General features: G+C 37.5%; 1 protein-coding gene and 3 non-coding genes across 4 annotated transcripts; 2 read left to right on the forward strand and 2 right to left on the reverse strand.

Moving 5' to 3' along the window:
• Positions 1–3,035: 3,035 nt before the first annotated feature.
• On the reverse strand, positions 3,036–15,571 carry LOC130414246 (adipose secreted signaling protein). Its single transcript, XM_056740100.1, has 6 exons — positions 15,438–15,571; positions 13,400–13,480; positions 7,125–7,261; positions 5,151–5,289; positions 4,918–5,043; positions 3,036–4,070 (listed from the first exon to the last, which is right to left on the reverse strand). Exons 2-6 carry the CDS (start codon positions 13,416–13,418, stop codon positions 3,970–3,972), a joined length of 522 nt encoding a protein of 173 aa, XP_056596078.1. The 5' UTR covers positions 13,419–13,480; positions 15,438–15,571; the 3' UTR covers positions 3,036–3,969.
• Positions 15,572–23,448: 7,877 nt separating this feature from the next.
• trnak-cuu (transfer RNA lysine (anticodon CUU)) lies at positions 23,449–23,521 on the forward strand. The gene has a single exon. It is a non-coding gene; the product is annotated as a tRNA-Lys (tRNA).
• Positions 23,522–25,576: 2,055 nt separating this feature from the next.
• trnan-guu (transfer RNA asparagine (anticodon GUU)) lies at positions 25,577–25,650 on the forward strand. Its single transcript has one exon. It is a non-coding gene; the product is annotated as a tRNA-Asn (tRNA).
• A 426-nt stretch (positions 25,651–26,076) lies between these two features.
• Positions 26,077–26,150, reverse strand: trnan-guu (transfer RNA asparagine (anticodon GUU)). The gene has a single exon. It is a non-coding gene; the product is annotated as a tRNA-Asn (tRNA).
• Positions 26,151–27,219: the final 1,069 nt, after the last annotated feature.

Below are 27,219 nucleotides of genomic sequence, written 5' to 3' on the forward strand. Positions count from 1 at the left end.
CAAATTCAGGTTTGATCATTTACACAAAAAGCCTCTTGGCCTTTTTAGCCTGTTTACTAAATTTGAGGTCTGAAAATAAAAGATGTTATCATTATAACAGTGCATAAAGTATCAGGTATGGGAGATTTTTTTGTTTGACTTGTCAAACACATTGAGACTTTGTTATGTTGAAAGAATTGCTTCAGCCGTGTGTGCTGTTTTCGAGAAGTGAAGGCTGAATATTGTCATTTGTTTATCTCTTGTGTAAGCAACAATGTAAGACTGTCGCGATTAACTATTTTTTATATTATAATGCAAATGTTTGAAAAGCCTATATTAAGGTGATAATAAAAGCAGCATTTCATTTTATTTTATTTTCGTTCAAATATGAAAAGCAACTTTTTTCTGAAAGAAGCAGTTCACCTAAAAAAATGCTGTCGTCATTTACTCACCGTCGAGATGTTTTAAATCTGTATAGATGTCCTTGTTCTGATGAAAACAGAGAAAGATATTTGGAAGAATGCTTATAACCAAACCGTTCGTTGCACCCATCGACTACCATAGTAGGAAAATTGCTGCATAAATCTCTTTGTTCTGTTTAACTCAAAATAAGTTATTCTGAAAAGCAAAGAGCTCTGGGGCACTTTTAACAACTTAAATTGTATTTTTTCCTACTATGGTACTCAATGGTGCCTGAGAACTGTCAGTTGTTAACATTCTTCCAAATCTTTATTTGTGTTCAACCGAACAATGAAATATATACAGGGTAATTCATGAAAGAATATTCATTTTTGGGTGAAGTATCCCTTTAATTCAGTCTGCACAGGTTGTGAGGTCAGCTTGCCTCTGCTGGAGGGGATCTGTGATCGAGACTTTTTTCTTTTATGTGGTGAAAATGTCAAATGTTTTTCAGCATTCGGGACATTATGGTTTGTCTATGAGTGACATTTGAAAATAAATAATTATTAGAAAATGATCACACAAATTCATGGACGATGTATGCTTCTAATAAAACATCAAAGTTGTCCGATTGTTTGTTGTTTTCAGTGTCAAGTTGTACTGCTGAGGTGTGTCTGAGCTTTCCTGTGGCTCAGTGGCACTAGAAATGCTAAGGTCATGGGTTCGAACCCGGGGGATTGCACATAGACAGAAACAAATGTATAATACATTTGCAATGTAAGTCGGAAACAAACTCTGCCAAATGCATAAATGTAAATGTGTGTCGTAACTCGCACTAAACAGAAAACATTGGCGTTTTATATAGCAAACGAATTGACTTGTTCTAAATAAATAGTCTAATTGTTTTAGCACCCTCATAGGCCACCTTATATTTAAATTTAATAATATATACTTAAATGTGCGAGTAATCGGCAATTTACTGCAGAGCCATGACGTTCCATTATGATGAGACCATTTTTACATCCATTAATCCGTTTTGGGGTTATCAATCATTGCCACGATCCGAAGTCAAATACTTTTGATATGATTGTAAGAAATTATTGTAACGCTTTTTCTTCTTTAAATCTTGTGTATTGTTATACAGAGTTACAGCTCACGGAGGTTGGTGGTCCTCGGAGGTTGGTGGTCCTTGTTATTTTCACCCCTGTAGTTATAATCTTGAACAGGTAAAATTGATGGTGTGACTGCTCACTCCGTGTTATTATTCTACTCTGACATTGAAAAACTCGATGCATTACAATATTTGTAATCAAACAGTATTGAATTTAAAATCATTTACAATGAGGTAGGTTTGACTTAGTTCATTTAGTAGAAAACCATAGTGAAATGTGTGCCGTTTGAAGTAAAGGTTTAATTTATGTTAATCCTGATGTCAAGATTTATGAAGTTTGTTTCAATTTTCCTTGTGGTCCAGGCTGATACGGAAGTGGCCTATTCCTCATTGACACTGTGTCGTGTGGACTGCAGCTTCAATAATGTTGTTGATGTCATCTTCACCATCATCTGGACAACAAGATAAATGCCTTTATAACCAATGTGAATGTTTTTTGTCAGGAATCTTCTGTGCTTCAGTTTAAATACCATGACAAAACAACTGTACTGACCCATCAGAGTGAGTTTGTCAAACGACAAACACTGAAACACCTTTTGAAGCATTTGATCGTTCTCTAGTAAAGTACAAATACTCAGTTGTATTGTTAATGTAGATAAAATGACATTTGGAAAAATAATTCTTATTTTTTTAAATATGGACCAAACCAACGATTGCCTTGGGTTATAAATGAACCCATGCTGGGAGTTCATACAGAACAAAATACTTGGCTGCCTAGATTAAACTGCTCTCATTTGTCTAGTTTGGATTTTTGAGGAGGGGAGGTTGGGACACAATACTTGAAAATATTTTACATTTTATGCATCATACAACAAAATAAAAACTGTGTAAAACTCAATATTTTTAATTAAAACAAAATCGGAAATGCATTCCATTTTTGGGTAAAAGTGTTTAGTTCACCTTTTCTTTTTAACACCTTTTCACGTTTCTTTTCGTGTTATTGTTATATATTAGTTTTCAGCTGCATATTTTCTATTAAATTTGAATCTTCCATCGAAAGATAAAAGTGTCTCATAAAACTCTTACACCGTATCATACACCTTTTTATATTTATTTGCTACATTGTTTTCAAGGAGAGGGTAAACATATTAAAAAGTTATCCCGTTCTTCAAATAACAAGAATTGTGTTTTTACATTTTTGTTCACACACCAGCTATCCTTGCGATATATTCGATCATATCTATTCATAATATTAAACTTCTAATTTTTAATCTTCAACCACCATGAGAGCTCACATGTAAACTCTCATAACATAACACTGGTATCGTAAAGGTCAACTCGACCTCATCTTACCACATTAAACTATTTAATGAACAGATGGATATCGCTACAAACGTTGACAAAAATTGTCATATTAAAAGTTAGAGAATATAAAGAAATACAGTGAGACGCAATTATCAGATATTATTACGCTGAAAGTGCCGTGAGTTTATTTGATGGAGTTGACTGACACCTAGTGGATGCTCGACGCAATGACTCGTAAATATTTTGAAAGCATTTCATCTCGTCAACTTTATTTGTTTTAAAAGTAAAAAAGTAAGACACACATCTCAACAAGGCAGACCAGTAGCTAACATATCTTGCGCATTTCTGCACATCTGATTTAAATTGTAACTGTATGTATTAAACCTTTCGTTTCCAGATTTCAAAACACTTTTAAAAGTTCACTTTCATACTACACAACTCGCAAAATCTTATGCCATACAAACAAAATCCCGGACATTCAGTATGAAATGGCTTCAACGTAACATGCTGTCATTAAGAGGAATAAACATGAATGTAGCCCATATATAGTTTTGAGGCACTTTGGCTCTACAAAAAAATTATGAAACTAAATGTAAATTATTCTAAAGAGCACTTTATGTGTTGATTTCATTATTATTAAACAGGGCAGAAACCATTTTATGAAAGACCAACATATGTGACTAAAATAACCCGAGCGATTATACTTTAAAATTCAGTAGACAAAATAAAACATTCGCACTCTTTAGACGTGAACAATTCCAACAAGTTTCATATCAAGTAAAACCCTGTTTGGGATCAGTCCCTATTATTTCATTCACAGTAAGCTTTACGTTTCCTTCTCAACAGTTATAATCAGATTAGAATTGCGTAAGAAAGTGCAGTTACACGTATAAAAGCAAACCTCTTCTTTTAAAACTAACATTCAGTGGTTACATTTGGATTCAGTTAGAGAACAAGCACAGTATTTGATTGTATTCTTTAAAACCTGAAAAATCACAGAGAGCTACACGTATAACAACAGACCATTTCTGCATTCCACTGTAACAGTACAAACAAGCGTCCTCTTTGAAAACACATTAAGACCCTTCGCTGGGTTCTGGATTGTTGGACGTTTTGTCCCTAGCCCTCATATACGGGACAGGTGTCGCTGACGAGTAAGTCTGAGGGTCAGAGGTTTAGTCAAATCCCTGCCAGTCGCTCTGCTCAGAGTCGTACTCCAGCTCTGCTCCCATACACTGCACGCCTTCCAACAGCATGGGAGTGCCGTGATGACGGTCTGACAAAGAAAACATATTCAACAAGAGAGAAAAAGTGAGTATTTATAGCCGAAAAACTATGAAATTAAATCAGGCTTCTTAACACGTTGTTTTTGAAGGAATTCACCCCAAAAAAATGAAAATTCTGCCACTTCTGCCATTCTTATGACTTCAAAAACCCACAGGAACATCAAAGTTTGCTGATCAGAGCTGGATGGTCAGTTTTTTTCTTTAAATAAATGTCCTAGGGCTGGGACTGTCAACAATGTTTACTTTTTAACCTTTTTATGAAAATATAATTCAAATGTGTACCAGTAGCTCCGTAAATTAGAAACGCAAATTTCACAAAATGCACATACAAATGAAACGAAATCAATATCTTGAATGCGCTGGCGCTTTAAGTCCCTTTGGAAATAAATGTATTTTAATCATGCATTTACGTTTTTATTTGCCGTTTTTACACAGGAAGATCTTAAAAACAATTTCAAATAAGTGCATGCTGATACTTCATCACTGAAGTATGAGCTACATGACCAAATGTACTTTTTAGATGTCATTTCTCAAAAAACATAATATTTTTCTGAATTTTAGAGTGTTAACAGCACTATGCATTTGCTTCACAGTCACAAAAAGCATTTTAACACTACAACCTGTGCACTCTAATCCCAAAACGTATAACAGCTCTGTAGGAGAAACAAATGAAGAGGCATAAACTTGAGACAGATCCAGCTCAATTATTTTAGTTTTCGAAGTTTTCGACTGCCACCGAGCAGTTCTCAAGTGCACCAATAGAGGGCAACAAATGACCTTACAATCACTGTTGATATGACAGTTCCTTTAGAAACAACAGTCTGATGTACTACTTACCCATGACCCGGGCATGAACTTTGACCTTGACACACACATTCTCTTTACTCTCACTGAGAATCTGAAGCTCCTCACACAACACTCCCTCCTGATAGGCCATATATTCACACGTCACCCTGAGACCACCTGTCACAAGAATCAATATTTTGTTCATTCTGTTTTTAGGGAGTATGTTACCGATTGACTTACAGCTTTAGGTTTCTTTGATCAGATTAGTCAAGAGTCGAGCTCACCATCTGAAGTGGGAGTTAAATGAGTGATGCGGAGGTGTGGATTCGGGATTGGCGCCGGACACACGTCTTTCCCAAGCTCTGGAACTTGAGGAAGCGTAAACACAATCTCGTACCTGTGCCTTGTCTTCAGGAAGCCCACCTGTGTCAAGTGAGAGAGAGAAAAAAGTCTTTTGATGATACATGAGCAGTCACCAAACAATTTAAACTGATATTAAGAGTCAACAGTCACTGTTCACTTGTGTGCTTTTTCAATTTCTGTCGCAATAAATGTGCAATACTTTAATATTTTATACTTTATGCTGTATCAGGGCCTCTCAACGATATTATAAAGTCAAAGACTGGTTTTCCTCACATGAGCCCTCATCACTTTATTTTAAACACACGGAAACGGTCTGTTTCTATGGCAACACAGGGAATTAACAGGGCAAGTTAGCTAAAGTGTCACTGACATGCATCTGTTCAGGATGAGAGTGTGTGTATGTGTGTGGTGTGCGCTGTGTGGTGTGCCTGCGTGTGTGTGTGCATGCAGGGTGTGTTTGCAGGGTGTGTGCTGCACGTTTGCTGTGTGTGTACGTGCACGGTTGTGTGTGTGCGGTGTGAGGTATAAAATATACTGTTAGTACAGTATAAAAATCATTTCTCCCATGGACTGTCTCCTCGGAGATAATAAACAAGATGTGTTTGTGTGCGGTGTGCTTTTGAGATTCTAATTGTGTATCTGCTCTCATTGAGAGTTATTTATGAGTGGTATGTCGGCAAACAATGGAGTCTGTATTTAAAACAATTCTCAAAATATTTTTGTTCTCCCAGCACCTACGCACATGTATCAACATGTACGCAAGCTTTTATTGCTGTTGCACTACCCGTGTCAAAATAAACACAGGCACATGTTAACTGTGATTTGACTTTGTTCATTAATAATGTGTGCACGCATTTGCCATAAATGCGATGGATACGTAAAATCTCTGGTGTGCTTTTGGTCAGCCAGATTGCATGAAATTGACATTTAAACGCAGTCGTGGCCTAATGGTTAGAGAGTCGGACTTGTGACCAGAATTCGATTCTTGAGCAAGGCACCTTACCATTACATGCTCCCCAGGCGCTGCAGTGATAGCTGCCCACTGCTCCGGGTGATGGTGTGTTCACTACTCTCTGGTTGGTTTAAATGCAGAGGTCACATTTCGGGTATGGGTCACCATATCTGACAAATTGGTCACTTTCGCTAACTTATCCATACCAAAGTTAAGCAAATGAGAAATTACATTCACTGCAGTCCTGTTGTAAATCTGAGTCTCCCACAGCAACAGATATAACTCCAGAGAGTAACGTTTCTCCCATTAGAGGCAACTCTCTGCTTAAAGGCTTTAAGTTCATCGACCCCTGTACTACCGCCTGATTGGCCCACACTTCGTCGGTGTGCATCAGTTCTCCGCTTAACTTCCACTTTCTTACCAGACCACTACTTTTAAGTTCATTTAAAGTGCGATTTTCTAATCCCACCGCATTGAGAACATCAGCCAAACTCTCCCACTCCTTGTTTTTTGGACAAAGTTACAATGTATTTAATTGAGGGAGGAGACAGGGTGGGGTGTTGTGCTCGTGCATGTGCGCTCAATTTCGCGTCAATTGTGATGTCGAAAGAGAATATGCGTGGGATCCTGCGTACACAGAGATTCATACAGTTTTTTTTTGTGCGTACGCACATTTACAGCTTTGTCCGTACGCAATGTTTTAGTTTGGAATCAACACAAGTCTTCGAATCGAATATCAGTTTCCCTCAAAAACACAATACATTACATTCAGACAAACATTCAGTAAGGCAAAAAACACACGTGTAATTGCTGAAAAAGTTTCTTCCAGTTTATCATTTTGTTGTGAAACGTTTGACATCAACGCCCTTCCTATTATGATTTCATTTCCGTCCATGACAGATAATAAAGAGAAACTCCTAAATCGAGAAATATAACTCCTCACCTTAACCAGGAAGTGTCCATTTGACTCCAGTGTCACCATGATGACGGAGTCGTGCAGTTTCTCGTCGAAATGCACATGAGAGTGAGCAGCTGCGGCGGGTTCCTCTGTGAAACGAACGCCTGATGTCTTACAAGACGCTGCAGGAGGAAGAAAAGCCGACGTGAATTACACATAAACAGAAAATGAGCTCTCTAAACGTCCTGAACTGTATTCACAGACGATAAACTGAACGTTTCTCATTTTAGCCAAGCAAGGCATACAGCGTGTTTCAGGCATAAGATTAGATTAGATTCAACTTTATTGTCATTACACATATACAAGTACAATGTAACAAAATGTAGTTTAGGTCTAACCAGAAGTGCAATTAGCAAGTGCAGGATATACACTGTGAATAAATACAGAATACAATATAAGTAAAATACTTTACAATGAACATGTACTATGAAAATATGACAGTTAGTATGTACTATGAATAATATATACAGAAGGCTATATACTGTGAACATTAATGTACAGGTGGTTATGAACAGATAACAATTTAGACTATACAATAGTGCAAGTGAGTTAAGTGTGCATTAAATATAGACATTTGCTATTAAAGATGCAGTGCAATAGATGAGTAGATGCAGTTATTAAGGTTACAGTGCAGTAGATGAGTTAATGCAGTTATTAAGGTTACAGTGCAGTAGATGAGTTAATGCAGTTATTGAAGTTACAGTGCAGTAGATGAGTTAATGCAGTTATTAAGGTTACAGTGCAGTAGATGAGTTAATGCAGTTATTAAGCTTACAGTGCAGTAGATGAGTTAATGCAGTTATTAAGGTTACAGTGCAGTAGATGAGTTAATGCAGTTATTAAGGTTACAGTGCAGTAGATGAGTTAATGCAGTTATTAAGGTTACAGTGCAGTAGATGAGTTAATGCAGTTATGAAAGTTACAGTGCAGTAGATGAGTTAATGCAGTTATTAAGGTTACAGTGCAGTAGATGAGTTAATGCAGTTATTAAGGTTACAGTGCAGTAGATGAGTTAATGCAGTTATGAAAGTTACAGTGCAGTAGATGAGTTAATGCAGTTATTAAGGTTACAGTGCAGTAGATAAGTTAATGCAGTTGTTGAAGTTACAGTGCAGTAGATGAGTTAATGCAGTTATTAAGGTTACAGTGCAGTAGATGAGTTAATGCAGTTATTAAGGTTACAGTGCAGTAGATGAGTTAATGCAGTTATTAAGGTTACAGTGCAGTAGATGAGTTAATGCAGTTATTAAGGTTACAGTGCAGTAGATGAGTTAATGCAGTTATTAAGGTTACAGTGCAGTAGATGAGATAATGCAGTTATTAAGGTTACAGTGCAGTAGATGAGTTAATGCAGTTATTAAGGTTACAGTGCAGTAGATGAGTTAATGCAGTTATTAAGGTTACAGTGCAGTAGATGAGTTAATGCAGTTATTAAGGTTACAGTGCAGTTGAGTTAATGCAGTTATTAAGGTTACAGTGCAGTAGATAAGTTAATGCAGTTATAAAACATTTTATGTGTGGGGTGAGAGGAGTCCTAGAGAATGCTGCGAGCTCGACGCAGACAGCGTTTCTTCTGGATGTCCTCAATGGAAGAGAGTGTAGTTCCTGTGATGCGCTGGGCTGTTTTCACCAACCGCTGCAGTGCCTTGCGCTCAGCAACAGAACAGTTCCCGTACCAGACTGTGACACAGTTGGTCAGGATGCTCTCATTTGTATGTACATACAAATGAGAGCATTTGGGTACATTCAAATCTTATTTACAACATTTTGTATGTATTCACTCCATGTAATCTGTTTCAGAGGGATAAATCACAGGTATGTTGATTTTTTAAGAAGATTTATACGAAATGTTTTGTCCTGAAATATATACGGCTAAAGAAAGAAACCCGACAAATTATCTCAGAGAATTAAAATAACTAGGACTTGAACTGGAGGACGAAGTGCCCTCTAATCCAGTAAAGTCTAGTGGTACTGTAGAGACACCCAATTTCATCTAAAACATCACACTGTAACCATGGCAACAAGTGAAATGTGGCCTGAGAGAACAGGTTAACCCCTGAAAATCTGGACATGATTCTTAAAGGACACACTTTAGTGTTTTAGGATCAATTTAATGGTTTGAAACACAACAATAGCGCTTTGTGCAGGTTGGGAATTAAGATGAGCTAGGATCAGGAGATCAGTTTATGTTTCACAGCGGCTTGCCCTAAAGAAACAAACAGACGCACTGGAGCTGATGCTGTAATACACCACAACATCGCAAGCATCCCTCAGTGATCATCAAAAAATACGTTTTGAATATGTCGTTTTATAGATTTTGTGAAAAGTTAAAAACTTTACTGCTTGTAAAGGGACAGTTTAGCCTCTTTTTTAAGTCAAACACAAAAGAAGATATTTTGATATTCTTTAAATGATCTTCTTTTCGGTTTTGCTTTTAAAATGACACGATGATGAATAAATGATAAAATAATTTAAAAAAATCAGCTAAATTGACTATTTATTGGTATGTGTTCAAGTAAAATGTTGTTTCATTCTGTGAACTGCTAAAAAAAATCTCCCAAATTTCAATTAAAAATATTGTTTCTATTTGCATTTATTTGCAGGAAACGATAATATGCTCCATGTTTTTTCAGACCTCAAATAAAGCAAAAAAATTTGTATTTTTTTTTTTTTATGTGATAACCTGGAGTTTTAAGACAGATTGCATGCTGCCAGTCTTTCACATTGATGTGGGATGACTTTGTCACTCCTGAGGTTCGACACTGGACTGTAATGAACACAATACATCTAGAAATACTAAATAAATAAACACTGGAAATGGTCTCTTAACTTTTTCCGTGGTTACATACAGTGTTGTGAAAAAGTATTTGCCCCCTTCCTGATTTTTTTTGTTGCATAGTGTATCCGGAAAGTATTCATAGCGCTTCACTTTTTCCACAATTTGTTATGTTACAGGCTTATTCCAAAATGGATTAAATTCATTATTCTCCTCAAAATTCAACAAAGAAAACCCCATAATGACCCCCATAATGAAAGAAGTTTGTTTGAAATCTTTGCAAATTTATTAAAAAAGCACATAAGTATTCATAGCCTCTGCTCAATACTTTTGGTGTTGAAGCACCTTTGGCAACAATTACAGCCTGAAGTCTTTTTGATGCTACAAACTTGTCACACCTACTTTTAGGCAGTTTCTCCCATTCTTTTTTGCAGGACCTCTCAAGCTCCATCAGGTTGGATGGGGAGCGTCGGTGCACAGACATTTCCCCAAGTTCTCTCCAGAGATGTTAAATCGGGTTCAAGTCTGGGCTCATGCTGGGTTACTCAAGGACATTCACAGAGTTATCCTGTAGCCACTCCTTCGTTATCTTGGCTGTGTGCTTAGGGTCATTGTTCTGTTGGAAGATGAACCTTCGCCTCAGTCTGAGGTCCAGAGCGCTCTGGAGCAGGTTTTCATCGAGGATGTCTCTGTACATTGCAGCATTCATCTTTCCCTCGATCATGACTAGTCTCCCAGGTCCTGCCTCTGAAAAACATCCCAACAGCATGATGCTGCCACCAACATACCTCACTGTTGGGATGGTATTGGCCAGGTGATGAGCGGTGCCTGTTTCTTCAAATTTAACGTAGCGTTTTTCTAGCTAGATAGCACTTTGTCGCCAGCACAGAGAGTACAACGAACCTTAATATTTTCATCTAGCAGACACAAACTCGTGACTGTATTTCCAGCTAGAAACGCGCATCTCTCTCCTCCCTCCATTGTTGTTTACGTTTGTGTCGCTGCGTGGTAGGGGCTATTTCACGTGAATTGTCCTCATGCTGAAAACGTGACTTGTCACATAATGCTACGTGACTTCACTCCCTGAGATGCAAGAAGAAAGCGAAAAATATATATGTTTACTAAGGAAAATTACAAAAATAGTAACGCACAGTGATTTGGATAAATAACTTTAATCTGATTAATGGTTTGGAAAAAGTAACGCGTTAGATTACTCGTTACTGAAAAATGTGCTCAGACTAGAGTAACGCGTTACTTAGGCATCACTGCTCAGTATTCATAAAAGGAATATCATACCAACAGCCAAACATGGTGGAGGTAGTGTGATGGTCTCTGGCAGCTTCAGGACCTGGATGACTGGCTATCATTGATGGAACCATGAATTCTGAAATCTACCAGAAAATCCTTAAAGGGAATGTCCTGCCATCGATTTCTGACCTCAATCTTAAATGCACCAGGACAATGATCCAAAACACACCAGCAATTCCACCTCTGAATGGCAAAAAAAAGAGCAAAATAAACGTTTTGGGGTGGCCTATTTAAAGTCTGCGCTTAAATCCAAATGAAATGCTGTAGCATGACCTTAAAAAGACTTTTCATGCTCGAAGACTAGGGATGGGTACCGAAACTCGGTACTTTATCGGTCCCGGTGCTGAATTATAAAAGACCGAAGTATCGATAAGCTCTGACGTTAACGGTTCTGCTGTTGGTACTGGATAAATTAAGAAAAACATTTCCTATTTCTTGTTGCTAAATAAATGTACCTAGCATATTTTAACTGACCAACCATTTCTAATATGCGGTAATATTAAAGACATTTACTTGCATTTTCGTTAATCGCAATCTCGCACGCGAAATGTCCGTCAGTCCCACACTAGACAGAGCTCGTGCACACGCGCGAACAACACGAAAGTTTGCGCTTAATAAAGTGACGATGGCGGAGAGAATCAAACGGTCGAGTGGATGCAGACAATGCTCGTTGCGACAAGTGAAACAAGATTTTTGCTTGAAAGAGCCGAAACACAAGCAATCTGACAAAACATCTTTCAAAAGTGATTAATGTGCAGACAGATAAATGCAAAGATTTCGACAACCTAGCTACTAGTTCATCATCTACGTCCTGAGGTACGTAGCCTACCGCCGACATAAACATTGCATATGGTTTCTTTAAATTAGTATGTAATAATTTAATAAACACACATCACATTAAAGAATAGCCTATATATAAATATTTAGAGTTTTTTTTCTGCAGTAGCCTAAATAAATCTTAAACATAAAAAATGCTTTCACAGTACTGCATTTAAAAAGGGTGAATAATGGTAAATTACGCTTAAAAAATTATAAAGCAGAGCTTGCCTAAAAATGAATTTGTAGTGATGAAATACATAAACTTTGTGTGTGTGTGTACATTGCAAGAGGTTCCAAACCTGTATAACTTTTAAGCCCAAACATGTTACACTGCACAGCCAGGACAAGACCATGATTTGAAATGACATCTGGGCATCTGATAGCAAGGATTTGAATGTATAAAGTGTCTAAGGCATGAACCTGACAGGGCCTGTTGCTGATGCATGTGCATGTGCTACACTACACACATCATCACAAAAGAGAAGATCTCCAGCCACAACACATCATTGGAATACCTTTTCTGTATTATTAAACAACAACAAAAAACACAAACAAACTTAGGCCCCCATGCATTTTTATTTTAATTCTCTATGAATAATAGGCGGGAATCAGTCATCTTTTACATGCATTAAGATATGTAAGGTCAGTAAAGAATGTTTTAAATAGTGAAAACAACTCCAGCTTTAGTTTTATCTTTCATAAAAACACAACAAAAAGTACCGATAAGAGTAAAACAACTCCAGCTTTGGTTTTATCTTTCATAAAAAAACACAACAAAAAGTACAGATAAGAGTACCGTTAAAGTACCGGATCGATAAGTGGTACCGATAAAAGTAGTAATACCGTTAAAACCTTAACGATACCCATCCCTATCGAAGACCCTCGAATGTTGCTAAATTAAAACAATTCTGCAAAGAACAGCGGGGCAAAATTCCTCCACAAACTATCGCAAACGCTTGATTGCAGTTGTTGTCGCCAAGGGTGCACAACTAGTTGTTAGGTATAGGCGGCAATTTTGTTTTCACTTAGGGTCAGAAATGTTTGGATTGTTATTTCCCTTAATTAAAAAAAACATAATTTAAAAACTGCATTTTGTATTTACTCCGGTTTTCTTTGTGTTATTTTAAAAAGTGTTTGATGATCTGGATCATTTAAGCATGACAAATATAAAAAAAAAACAGGAAGGGGGTAGATACTTTTTCACACCACTGTATTTGGCACAAGAAAATTACCTAATACAAACAAAGATTTGCATGCAGTGGCATTGTCAAAATCACCAATGAATGGCATTAGAAGGTATCAGAAGAGAAAAGCTGAAAAGAGAAAAAATGAAATAAATAAAGAGAAAGCATCATACCTTTCTGAGCAGCGGCCATTCTGGTGTAAAACCGAAGAAAACAGAGGAAAACCTCAGTCACAGACTCATCGCAGTTAAAACCTGAAAGAGAAATGAGTGAGAAAATGAAGTTAAGAGTATAAACATGAGAAATGTCTGAACATATCTGGAGGGATTACATGAAAGCAAACTGAGGAAGCGGTTCCTTGTCAGGATTTCATTTGAACCCTGTTAAAAGGCTTGAATTTTTTTGGTAAAAGCTTAAGCAGGCGTCTACAGTCTAGAAACTCGTAACACAATCATACACTCCATAGAGAGCGTTTTTCCAAAAGCATTAATGTAAATGAAATGTCGTCTCTCTGGCGGTTGGCTGCGCCTTTATACGGTTTCATCTGTAACTCTTCAGAAGCGCTGTGACTTTGACGGGCTTGAATGAATGTGGAGAGTCTCTTCATATTTTACAACCCATACTCCAGAACTTTGAAACACACACATTGAAATTAAGCCAAATCATCGACTTATTCCAGAAAGAAAGCGAGAGCAGGAGCTTTCACAAACACCTCCTCAATGTTAAGTGAAAAACTGAGAGCTAAAACAAGATGCAAAGTTGCCAACTAAGTTAAATGAGTGAGAAGAAATGTGATGATGTCATTCAATGAGCAAAATGTTCAATTCATGAGAAGGTTTACATTTAAATGTTTTCATTTGACAGAAGCTTTAATCAATAGGTTGGAAAAGATCAAGAATCTAATACTGATTGCACATTAAACTGAAATATTAAAATATAAAGCACCATGTGTGTGTTGACATGCAGAAGACAAGCCTTAGGGCTGGGAGGTGTCAACATATCATTCCCACGAGATTTATAACATTTGATACTAATATGTGGACGTGGCTAACTGCACAAGTGAGGCGCTGAATTGCAAACTGCGATTAAGAAACCTGGAAAAATATAGGACGACAGAAACCTGAATAGATTTAGGTTGGGCCTGTATATAACTGGGCCTAGCAACCACACAGAACACCAAATTAACCACAAGGCAAAAACAAGAGACTCACAACAAGCCAGAAACTCTGGTGGGGTTTGCATGGGCACAAAAGCACTACACTTTCTTCAGAAATCGTTGAGAATTGTCATGCTATCCCGTAGCTGGTTGCACAAAAACACAACTTGTCAAAGGGTGTGGTTCCTCCTAAATTCTTATCTGTTTTTTTGCCGTTTACACAACCTGACATCAACATTTAATGACATTACAAACAGAACTTTCCAGCACTATCATATTTAACGTTATTTACACGGGTTTTCTAGCGACACCATCATAAACAAGTCCATAAAAACATGCTCGCGCAAAGCGATGCGATGGAATAAAATAATTGTATCTTCAGATGGGCCTTCTACACTCTGCCATTGGATGTTGCAGGATCCCAGATTCACGAGCCCCATTTGCCTCGTGCCACCGGTCTACATTTTAAATAGTGAACTTGCGCGCGCAAAAAAACGCGAAATGTGAATCACCCCTTAACAAGTTTATTTATATGATGTACCGTATTGTTTGGAAAACCTCTTATTAATCAACAGAAGTTCTACTGGATGTAATGGTCATAATGTGAATTGCATTGGTTTAAATGTAAATAGTCTCTACTGGTAATGTATTGGTGGTCTGTTGATGCGATCTGCCATGTTAAAAAAATCTAGTTTTCATGAACTTTAGTGACTAGTCTAAAATTGAAGACTGGAGACTGGTCTTCTTTTACTTCTGATTGAAGAATTAGTGAACACATTTTATCATGCTTTTACATTAGAAACCATCATTTATCGGGATATTTGTGGTAAAACTGTGTTCAATCTGCAAAAATGATACACTTCCACTTTTAATAAAATTATTTCCCCAGGCTTCGAAGTTTTTCACACTTAAACAATGAAATTAAACGTGTAAATGTAAAGACAAACACATGTTGTTTTAAGGTTACGTGTAGTTTACGCGGGTGCAATGCATCGGGTCGAATTCTTGAATAAACATTTCAACGAGCGTCCACGTGGTATAACATGTACACTTACCTGTGATGGTAAAGTGGTGACGCTTGTCAAGTATTTGAGATTTTATTCTACGATCACGTAAAATCAACTACGTACGCTTCACAAACACTGTACCCCGTAAATCCAGTCAGTGGGTTGAACGACTTGAGATATTTGAACCACAGCTTCCGGGTTAACCACGTGACCTCCTGCGCATTGAGCGAAGCGGCCTGATGCTGCGATACGCCAATAATGGCGCCATATTGGATCAGGCAAGACTGCTCTAGAACACATGCAAATGAAAGGGGAGCTGCGTTTCTTCTGAATTAAAAACGTTATCATATTAAATGGTCTGCGGGGAGTATTGACATTTTTTCGTGTGGAGTCATTTTGTATCTCGATTGATATTCATTGTCATGAGGAATTGTGACAAACAACCCCTGACAAGCAGTAAGTTGGCTTTTTGTCATCATAATCGTCATCGTTATTTTCAGTAAATTATTGTGAAGACAAGATAATAGAACTTAGCATAGGCCTATTTTAATTAAATTATTAACATCTTAAAAGACAAAGCCCTAAGTGAGGGATTTCCTGAGGAGGTTTTTTCCCTTTTTGTAGGTTTGTTGTTGGGCCTGGAGGGGAGGGCTAAACATGCATGGCCATTGACATTCAGTATAGTCCTGAGCTCATTTTTGTTGCTTTCATCATGCTTAATGTTTTTGATTAAGGATTAAAGTGCAAATGAATTAAAAAAAATATTGGTGTGCATGGACAAATTAATTGTAATAATCACCACAACACTATGTAAAACACTTAGAATTTTCCTATTTGATTTCATGGTGACTTTAGGAGCGTTGCAACAATCCTTCACCCTTAATTCGTAGTATTCCATGATAGTTTCAGTCTTAATACGGCAATATAGAAGCAGTTGCAATAGTTACTCTGTAAAACATACATACCAATGAGGTTTCTCTATAAAACACACACACCATACACTTTATTATAATTTCTAATATAATATTTATATAAAACATTTGAGTTGCCAGCAATATTAACAATACATTAAAAAAAGATGACACTAAAGCCGCTAAAGATATTCTTTTAGATTTTTCTTAAATTAAGAGTTTCATGCAACCGGGCACTGATATTCTACTAAGAATTATGCTTAGTGTTTTCTTAATCTAGTTATACATGCACATTCATACAGAGTATTATGTATAATAGTTAATATCTTGAGTAGTGTAAACAGAAATAAGGAGGGGTCTTTGCTTGTTGCTAGCAGGCATGAATTAGATTCACTGAAGTTCCTCCTCGTAGGTTTGGGTACTGGCTAAATGTCTTATTCACATCCAGAATATTTCCTGAAATCAAAAAGTTTGACTATTATGTTTTTGAAGTGCAGACAAAACAATCAATTTATTAACGGTGTTTACCATCAAAAACAAGAGCCATTTTCTCTGGTTTCTTGCCCATCTGTTCACATGCCTCATTCAGTAAAACAGAGATCCTCTCAAATGGAAACACGTCCACCGTCAGGTTCTTTCCAGCACATTTTACAATAATGTTGATGCGGTCAACTTTAGAAATTTCTTCAGGTTGAGGAGTAAAGGGGAGAGGCTGCTTCGGTGCCTGCACAGTAGCTGAAATAATGGAAAAACAAGCTTGCCATGTAGATATCGTTTTAGGTTTCTGCATTTGCACATATAATTATTTTATACAATGACAAATATTAAAAACTACTCTGTACTAAATGAGAACAAATGTATTTTTCTCCCTGAAATGACTGAATTAACTACATAGGTAGGTTTTCTAAAAGAAAATGTTAGTGGTGCTTGTCGTGGCAAAACTCTAGACTGGCAGTAGTTAAAATCCTCAGGATAGCACACCCCATGTCTCTACGATGTTCTTATGCAGATATTTCATACATGGTTGCTTGGGTACTCTATTTGGTTGCTAGGGAGTGGTCTGCCAGTTGACAATTGATATTGCTCCAAGCCGCAAGTGAAACGAACCACAGCCATGTCTCTATGTTCTGTTGCTGAGATATAGGTTTTTCGAAATGGTTCCTAAGGCACTCTGTTTGTTTGCTAAGGAGTGGTCTGGCTGCTGACTGTTAATGATACTCCAAGCCACAAGAGAAACTAACCTACTCCCATGTTTCTATGACACCGGGCTGCAAAGTTGTTGTGTGGCTGGTGTGTGAGGCTTACATTTGCATTTAGTCATTTATCAGACGCTTTTATCCAAAGCGACGAACAAAGTAGGGGAAAACCATAGAAATGATTTGTGCAACAAAAGAACAATAATGCATAAGTGCAGTAAAAACTGGTTTCAGTCAGCCTATCAAAGTATATGAAGCTAAGAATTTTTTTGAGGCGTTAGAAGACTGATGACTAATGGCTCAGATGTTGACGGAGATGTGTTTTTAGCAGATTAAAGACAGCTACAGAATCCACTTATTTTGCGGCAAAAGGCAGATCATTCAAGAGTCGTGCAACACATCCGGAGAAAGTGCGTGAGATTGATTTTTTTCCCTTTGTGGGACGGCATCACAAAACATTGTTCGATTGCAGCCTGCAGGGATCGGCGGGTACCTAAATCTGAATTATAGTGAAGATATGGGATGCAGAACCAGTAGTGGTTTTGTAGGCCAAGAGCAGAGATTTGAGTTGGATATGAGCGACTTTAGGGAGCAAGTGCAACCTGACGTAGAGAGGAGTGATGTGCGCTCTCTTCGGTTCATTGAAGACCACTCTTGCCGCTGCATTCTGGACTATCTGAAGAGGTCTGGTTGTACAAGCTGAAAGACCAGTCAGTAGAGCGTTGCAATAGTCGAGTCTGGACAGGACGAGAGCCTGGACAAGAACTTCCGTAGCATGCTCAGACAGGAAAGGTCTAATTCTCCTAATATTGTAGAGGATGAATCAACAGGACCGGGTTGCGTTAAGAAACCATCAGATATAGGCTGAAATGATAGAGCTGTGTATCATCCGCATAGCAGTGATAGGAAAAGCCATGTTTCCGAAAGACAGAACCTAGTGACGTTGTTTTTAACTTGATACACACTTGAAGTTAAAGGGACTTGATAGCTTTATGATGATTTATTATTATGATTTGTGAAATAAAAGTAAAATGAGTCCACCCCCATGTCTCTATGGTACTGTGCTGCAAAGATATGCCACAATGGCAGTCCCTTCACCATTAAATGTCCATGGACAAATAACAATAGTGATGTTTTGCATTCTGTAAGCACCACTAATTTAAAAAAATACCACTGATAACATCATTAATCAGAAGTGGATGGTCTGGATAAAATGAAAGTTTGCCATACATATGTTTGAACTCTCTGATGGCTCTCGCTCAATAGTCAAAGTGAAGTCAGCGGGTAAGCTGCAGCTTTCCGGCTCCACCGGCTCACTCTAGAGATCAAAGAGACACCATAAAAGCATTATAAAAAATAAAAGAAACAAAGTATTATTATTAAGTGAAAGTTTTCAAAGCATTTTAATCAGTTTAGGGTACTGTGACAAATGACACATGATAAGAGTCAAGATTTTCTTACCTCACCAAAGAAATAGCTGTAGATGACACCCATGTTGGCTTCAAATGTGTTGACAAGCCTTGTGTTGAGCCTTTATCTATGCCGACTGGCTGTGTTACTTTCATTTTCATTTAAAATACAAAATGTAACAGCATTCAAAGAGTAGGGAAGGAAGGAGGCGGGAACTGGCGAACATTCAACAAACTTTAATCAAGATCATCAAACACTAACACGGTTCTAAAAGGCCGGCAGCCTCCTCCCGGTCGCAGGAACAATTTATGACGTGCACTTGAGACACTGAACATAAATACAAACTAAACACATGTCCAGGCCTGGTCCTCACTCGTTGTACATTCTGCCGTTTGTCCTTTTATGCTTCCGATCTCCTCAGCGAGAGATGCAGAGCCGCTATCACCTCATTATTACTTGCGTAACCGGCCCTGCGTCATTCCATCAAAAACACAATATCTTTGTGTTCATCAGAACAAATATATGTATGATTTGGAACAACCTCATGGTGAATAAATGATGACACAATTTTCACTCCGGGTGTACTGTCCCTTAAAGTCCCTGTTTGTAGGTTTTGACTGTACTTAAGAAAAAAATACCATTGTACGTTCATAGACATTTAGAATCATTGTAAATTCAAGTAAATCTCACTTTGGCCACGAAAGGCTTGCAATCGATCTAGATCAGATATTGTGGATTTCACCCATCCCAATAAAGCTTACATTGAAGTCATGGTTAAATGAACAGGTGCTAAATTCAATCCACCACTTAACACCAATCAAACCTGTTATGGCAGTTTAAAAACATTGCTTTGAATGTGTAAAGACACCCTTTTACCTTTTATATGTTGTTTGCAGGCCTTGTGTGCTTACCCCTCTGTTTTAAGTATCGGAGTATGTAATGGTTGGATGGTTGGTTTTCATATTATTATTTTTAGTATTATTCGTCAGTGATGGATTGGAGCCGTACCGTTCTTTCTCTTCCACAAGAAATCAACTATTTTGTCTTTATCCGAACATTGCTGTGCAGTAACAGTAGAAGTATCACAACAGATGTGTTAAAGTCTGTACAAAGTTGGTCATTGCAATCCTTTTATAATAGAAATGACTGGCTGGAATAACATACAATCTTATTGGAGTAGGATTAATGAAACACTACTCAAAGGACCTATGTACGTAATGGTAGTTTTTATGAAACCCGGTAGAATTTATTTTCTTTAAATTTGTTCACGCTTGGGACCAACTTGCTGTGAAGTGAAGACCTGCCTGAATATTGTGAGGCCCTTTTCTTAAATCTTGGTAAACAGTCATTTCAATGGTGTCAACGTGCAGTCCAGAAAAAAACTTTCATTACCAGTGTAGACCCGGAAATCTATGCATGGTCATATAAGGAATTTTAATTGTGGGTTAATACAGGAAAAGATTAAATAACACAAAACAATTGACTAAAATAAGTAACATAATAACATATTAAATCACATAAGATAATGTCATGCCAAATCTCAGAACATTCAAGGCAATGGTCAAGAGGTTATCAGTCTCCTAGACGTACACAGGTGTGGTCACAAGACAGTGGCATGCCTGCTCGGTCAAGAATTTTCTGTCAAAGTGTCAACGTCTTTATTTTTCAAACAACTTTTCAGTTCAGTGGACATGCCAACAACAGACAACACAACTGTGTGTGTTTACTGTGAACGTCATGGGCAAATTCTATGAAGAGTGAATTATGTGACGGCGCTGTGCAGTGACAGTTAGGACATGGGATTAGAATGACAGTGTTTAACTTACACGCTGACAGAATTCTTCTCGGCTTCTTTTGCTTGTTGTCAGGCTTTCTATTGTTTGTGAATGTGTAGTTGAGGGCAGTACACAAATTTGCACGTACGCAGTAACGTTTGTTCATGTTGTCACTTTGAAATCGTCTATATTCCTACATTATACTTTTAGTAAACATGGAATATGGAGGCTCTCGTCCCGAATTGGTGCTGTACATCTGCTAGCAGGCATGAATTAGATTCACTGTAGATCCTCCTCGCAGGTTATACTGACTCACTGTATTATTCACATCCAGAACTTCTCCTGAAATAAATAAGGTAAGCTATTAGTTTTTTGTAGTCCAATTGGGACAGAATTCAATAGGATCCATTTATTATCAAAGTTTACCTTCATAAATAAGATTCATTTTCTCAGGTTTCTTCGCTGCCCGATCACATGCCTCCTTCAGAAAAACAGAGATCCTTTCAAATGGGAACATATCTATGGGAATAGTCTTTCCAGAACATTTAACATTGAAGTTGATCTTTTCCACTTGAGAAATTTCGTCGGGTTGAGTTGATGAGGGGACCGACTGCACCGCCACCGCTTCATGTTGATCTGAAATATTAAAACAACATAAGGTGTAAGGTTTTCCAATTAAACCCACCTTTCTTTCATACAATTACAATGAAGATAAATAAAAGAATAAATAAATAACAAAACATACTATTCAGACTGCACATATATACAGACACCCCAAATTACATCAACAGTCAGAAGTGCATGGATAAGATGGATAAGAAAAAGGTTTCGTACGTTGGTTTGAACTCTCTGGTGGCTCTCTCTGACTTGTCAGACCGGGGGGAGTGATAAAACTGCTGCTTTCAGGCGGAGAGATCTCCTGCTCTGTCTTCACAAAGACATTTAAAGTTATATTTTCAACAAGTGAAAAGATTTAAAGCATTTTAAAGGGCTCACTCCCAGACAAATAATACATTTTCAATTTCCTTATGTTTATTATAACCTAAATGGCATTATTTTACACTATTTACAGTGCATTCAAACTCTATAATAATCAGTATGCATGCAAGTTATTTAGCACAATCTTCTTTAAAGGTGAAGTGAAAAGCAAGAAACTGGTTAAAAAAAATGACGAGGACATTTAGTCTAATTCTACACACGTGTGCTGCAGTCTGCTCTGGTGTAAAAATAATGCTGATAAAGAGAAAAGCTCAATGATATTTAGCGGTCACTTACCTCATAGAAAATGCTGTAGAAGGCCCCCATAATGCTTTCTGTAGGCACGGAATGAAACCAAGACTCGTGTCCACCAATATATAATGTACACACTGTTACTTTCACTTTCTTTTTAATGCAAATATTTCACCAAAGTTCCCCGGGATTCCCTCTGATAAAAACCCTGCGAGCTCGGATTACTGGGTGGAGAACATTTATCACAGAATACAGAGCACTCTAGAAACATCATGAGTTAGGTGCATTGCTTGCAGGTGTTTAATGTATGCATATTACATTATAGAAATAGTTAACATTAGTTACCATTAACGAACTAACAGTACTTCTACAGCATTTATTAAACTTGATCAATGTTAATCAACAACTCCAGCGTTGGATTTGACACTTTTTTATAAGGCGTAATTATACGAGCTTTATGGAAGGCCAAGTGGGTCAAATACACGTGCATTTTAACACGTTAATTACACGTCAACGACGTGTATTTCACACATACTTAACGTTTACGTTACGTGTTGTTTACTTGTGAAACATTTACGTGTATTTGAGGTGTATTCAATACGTACTTAACGTTTTTAATACACGTAAAGTACACATAGAATACACCAGTTTCTAATTTAAACAGGTCAATATCATTGGCTGGCTAAGAATTGGGTCAAACGATTTCTGCAAACCTGGCGGTTGCCTGCCGTTTATAGGCTACCTGCTTCCACCATTAAAGAACCTCCTGTTTATTTGTCCCTTAATCGTGTAGTTATTTATTAGTGAACGGTATATTTATTACAAAGCCCATTTTGCACATTATTAAACATTCTGACTGCAACACCGTTTAGCACAAAACACTGACATTTGGTTAATAAAAAGTTTACAGATAGTGGTTCTTCAAATTTATGATACAGACCATTGTAATTAATTTTCATTTTTAATAAACAATGTAAACTTCATGTTAAGAAAACATTCCGATTTAGACTGAGATCTTTCAAACTCAGTGTTCTTAATCCATTCACAGTGGTTACTAAAGAGATAAGACACAGATTCAGCGTTTTGCTGTACGTGAGATGGTTTGATAATTTTAAACATGGATATACGAAATAAGAATCATTCCTTATCTGGCCGACTGTTTACAAATGGTAACGTACAGTAATAAATCAAACAGGCAGTTGTCTTACGCAGTAACGTTATGCGACGTTGTTTGCCTACCCCGAGACGTCATACAGTGGCGTTAAAGTTTTATGTACAAAATTGACCGTTTCACCCATGCACATCCACAGTTATGATATTATTATTTGTATGATTATTGTGGATATTCTAAATTATTGCATGATGTATTCTTCTTATGTGATCATTCATGTTTTCTCACAAAAACCACGTTTACGCATTCTCGTGCTAGTTTGTTAAACAGTTTATGAGACTGCGTCACAAAGTTCATGATAAATAAACTTCATTTGTCACCATGATCTTAAAATATATAAAATCAACATTGACATAAAATTAGCAAGCCCGGCTAGCTCAGTCGGTAGAGCATGAGACTCTTAATCTCAGGGTCGTGGGTTCGAGCCCCACGTTGGGCGCTAAGCTTTTATCTATTCAAAAGTTCGAATCAGCGGTAGGCCTGATTCTAAACTCCTGCCGACGTCACTATTTTGCACTAGCTGACTATATATATTACAAAAAAACTTATCGAAATCTTTCCTATGATTGACTTTGTGTCAGAACTGGGATACATTTGTTTAAGTTGTGAAAGCGTTTTTGACTGCAGCAAAGTGGAGACTTGTGCGCCGTATTGTATTTAACGTTTCAGCAGAGAAGCTGCCAGAGCTTTGCGTGTTTTATTCATAGCTCATGTTGACCAATCAATCAGAAGTTTAGATGAGTCAGCGGTGACCGATGATGAGAAAAACATTAGCGTGCAGATGCGTTCAGTCAGACTCGTAACATGCAGTCAGCTTCATTCATTATAACGTAAGATTAAAATAAATCAGTAACTGTAAATTATGTGACATTTACAATCATAATTACAATATCAAGAGCAATAATCGATTATTTACAATTTATTTAGTCAAATAATAAAATATAGATACATTGAGAAATATGAAAATTCTGTACACTACTAACATTTCTTTACAGTACAGAAAAAGAACTGAGATATGAGGATGATGTTGTCTTGCTGTGTAGATGCAGCAAATCTAGAATCACTTCTGAATTCACTTTTAAAACTCATAAACACCAAAAATGCAAATCTGATTCAACTCAAATGATGAGAGACGGTGGATGTAAAATTCTGCAGACTAAAGAGTTTAAAATCAGTGCGATAATCTGAAATAATTGCAATGAATCGATTTTTTGTAATTGACAGCCCTACTCTAAACTTTTGATAAAACTTGTGAGCCCTGCTCGCGAGCCACACGTGTCTCTTTGCAAAAATCATATGGCCATGTGTCTTACTTCTCCCAAAAATATGATCGTTATGAAACATCATAATAATATACAATATATCAGTGATATACTTCAGGTGTCCAGGTCTAATGCACCTTCAGTGGTCTGCGCAAGTGTCACGACACTATTAACGGAATACTACGTTTCTATGGTAACCTCAGATTCAAGCTGCGCAGGTCGTGAAAAGTACAGGTGAGCGTCAAGAACTCGACGTGACTGAAACATGTGCTTGAAAGTCATGGTGCCCTAAAGATATTGTCTTGCTTAAAGTGTCAAATGTTTATGTTTTAAAATGCACTTTGCAGCAAATAATCTGATGGGAGATAACAGATGGAAGTACATCTTCGTCAGTAAATCATGCGCACTTTATGGATGCACTGTGTTTAACGCCACATTTGAGATCTTTCTGTCTTTTATGAACAATATTAAGTCCATGCAGCTGTCACGGTAGACAGAGTTTCAACACCGGTATGTTACATCTGAGCCTTGATACCTAACAAATGGCGGCGATAACCATAATGCACTATGATTCTCGCGAGTGTGACGTCACCTGACAAAGACCGATTAGCAGGATGCTAGGTATGTTTGCCCTTGTTATAATGATAACAAATGACAGTTCTGGGACATCAGTGACTACCATAGTAGGCAAGAAATATTGTTTTTTTTTTCAATCCGTTGAACACAAAATGAGATATTTTGAATAATTTAGGAGAGCAAATAGTTCTGGGGCATTTTTGACTACCTGTTTAATTTCACCTACTATTGTAGTCCAGTACGTCCCCGAAATGTCAGTTGGCAACATTTTTCTTTGCGTTCAACCGAACAAATTATTTTTTTACAGGTTTGGAACAACTTGGTGGGGATTAACTCATGACTTTCATCTTTGTTTGGAGTAGGTTTTCCCTTTAAAGATCCATCAAATCTGTGACAACATTTTGCTGAAATACTTTCTATTTTCTTGTCTTACTACTAGTATTTAATAGTCTGCACTGCCATCTGGTGGCGTCGTAGAAAGTTACGTCCTGTTTTCTACTTGCTCGATATACATAAACTACTCCAGATTTAGCTGTAACTGTTGAATCTACTTTTAATAAATTTGGAATTAGCACTGTGTCCACTTAGCTTCCCCTATATAAAACTATGGATTCAGAAGTATATCACAGATATGACGTCATAATTTGAGACATCTTGTCTCTGTGGCGCAATCGGTTAGCGCGTTCGGCTGTTAACCGAAAGGTTGGTGGTTCAAGCCCACCCAGGGACGACGTCCGCTTTTACGAAAAATCATATAAGTACGACCTCACAATCAACATACATTTAACTACTTGTCTCTGGATTGTTCTGTAGCTATGTCGTAAAGCATTTTATATTATGGACAATCACGTGTCTTTTTACTGAATGAGAGGTCAAACCTTATAACAGCGTAGTTCAACCTATATGAGTTCAAGAACCCCCCTATTGTTGACAGTGACACAAATATTTTGGAAAATGGCATGACTGGATAAGTACTAGATGTTATGAGACCATGCTTAAATTAAAGTTAATTTAAAGTTAATAAAAAAATGCACTATGTCTACACTTCGCTATTTAAATATCTGGATTAAATTTAATAATAAAATAGTATTTATAATGAAATTATAATATTAACATAAAAACACAGATTTTGCCGATAAAAAAAAGCTAAATGTTGCGTCCCTGGGTGGGCTTGAACCACCAACCTTTCGGTTAACAGCCGAACGCGCTAACCGATTGCGCCACAGAGACGAGTTATTTCACATGTTGACGTCATGTCTATTTACCCACTGCAAAAGAGCTCTTACGGTGTTGTTTAATATTAAGCCACTAGATGGTCCTGCAGACAAACAGAAAAGTTAAAACGAGAGAGACAAAAGCCAAACTCTGATGTTAGAACATATGTCTGCCTTTTCGCATCAGACAATTGATTTTGTTAATTTAGCAAATGTATTGTATTTGAAATTATACCCTACATCCTGTTATTTCCTTGTTTTTATATATACTTCCTCTTTACTCATTATAAAATGTGTCTTCTGTAAATCTGTATATAGACCATAAATCTCTGATCTGTAAATCTCATATCAAGATTATTGCACAGGTGTGCCTTAGGCTGGCCACTATAAAAGGCCACTCTAAAATGTGCAGTTTTACAGTATTGGGGGGTCCAAAAAACCAGTCAGTATCTGGTGTGACCACCTTTTGCCTCACGCCGAGCAACACATCTCCTGCACATAGAGCTGATCAGGTTTCGATTGTGGCCTGTGCAATGTTGGTCTACTCCTCTTCAATGGCTGTGTGAAGTTGCTTGATATTGGCAGACACTGGAACACCCTGTCGTATACGCCGATCCAGAGCATCCCAAACACGCACAATGGGTGTCATGTCTGGTGAGTATGCTGACCATGCAAGAACTGGGATGTTTTCAGCTTTCAGAAATTGTGTACAGATCCCTGCAACATAGGCCCGTGCATTACCATGCTGCAACATGAGATGATGGTTGTGGATGAATGGCACAACAATGGGCATCAGGATCTCGTCACGGTATCTCTGTGCATTCAAAATGCAATCAATAAAATGCACCTGTGTTCATTGTCAATAACATACGCCTGCCCACACCATCACCCCACCGCCACCATGGGCCACTTGATCCACAACGTTGACATCAGCAAACCGCTCACCCTTACGACGCTGTCTGGCATTCTCCTACCTTCCTGGGTTTCGGCACCAATTAAACGGGGTTCTTTGTCACGGAAGGAAGGAGACAGGGTCTGCGTGGCTGGTAAGGTTCTTTATTTGGCAAAATACAAAACAAAGTAAA

This window comes from Triplophysa dalaica, chromosome 1 (assembly GCF_015846415.1).
Source record: "Triplophysa dalaica isolate WHDGS20190420 chromosome 1, ASM1584641v1, whole genome shotgun sequence".
NCBI lineage: Eukaryota > Metazoa > Chordata > Actinopteri > Cypriniformes > Nemacheilidae > Triplophysa > Triplophysa dalaica.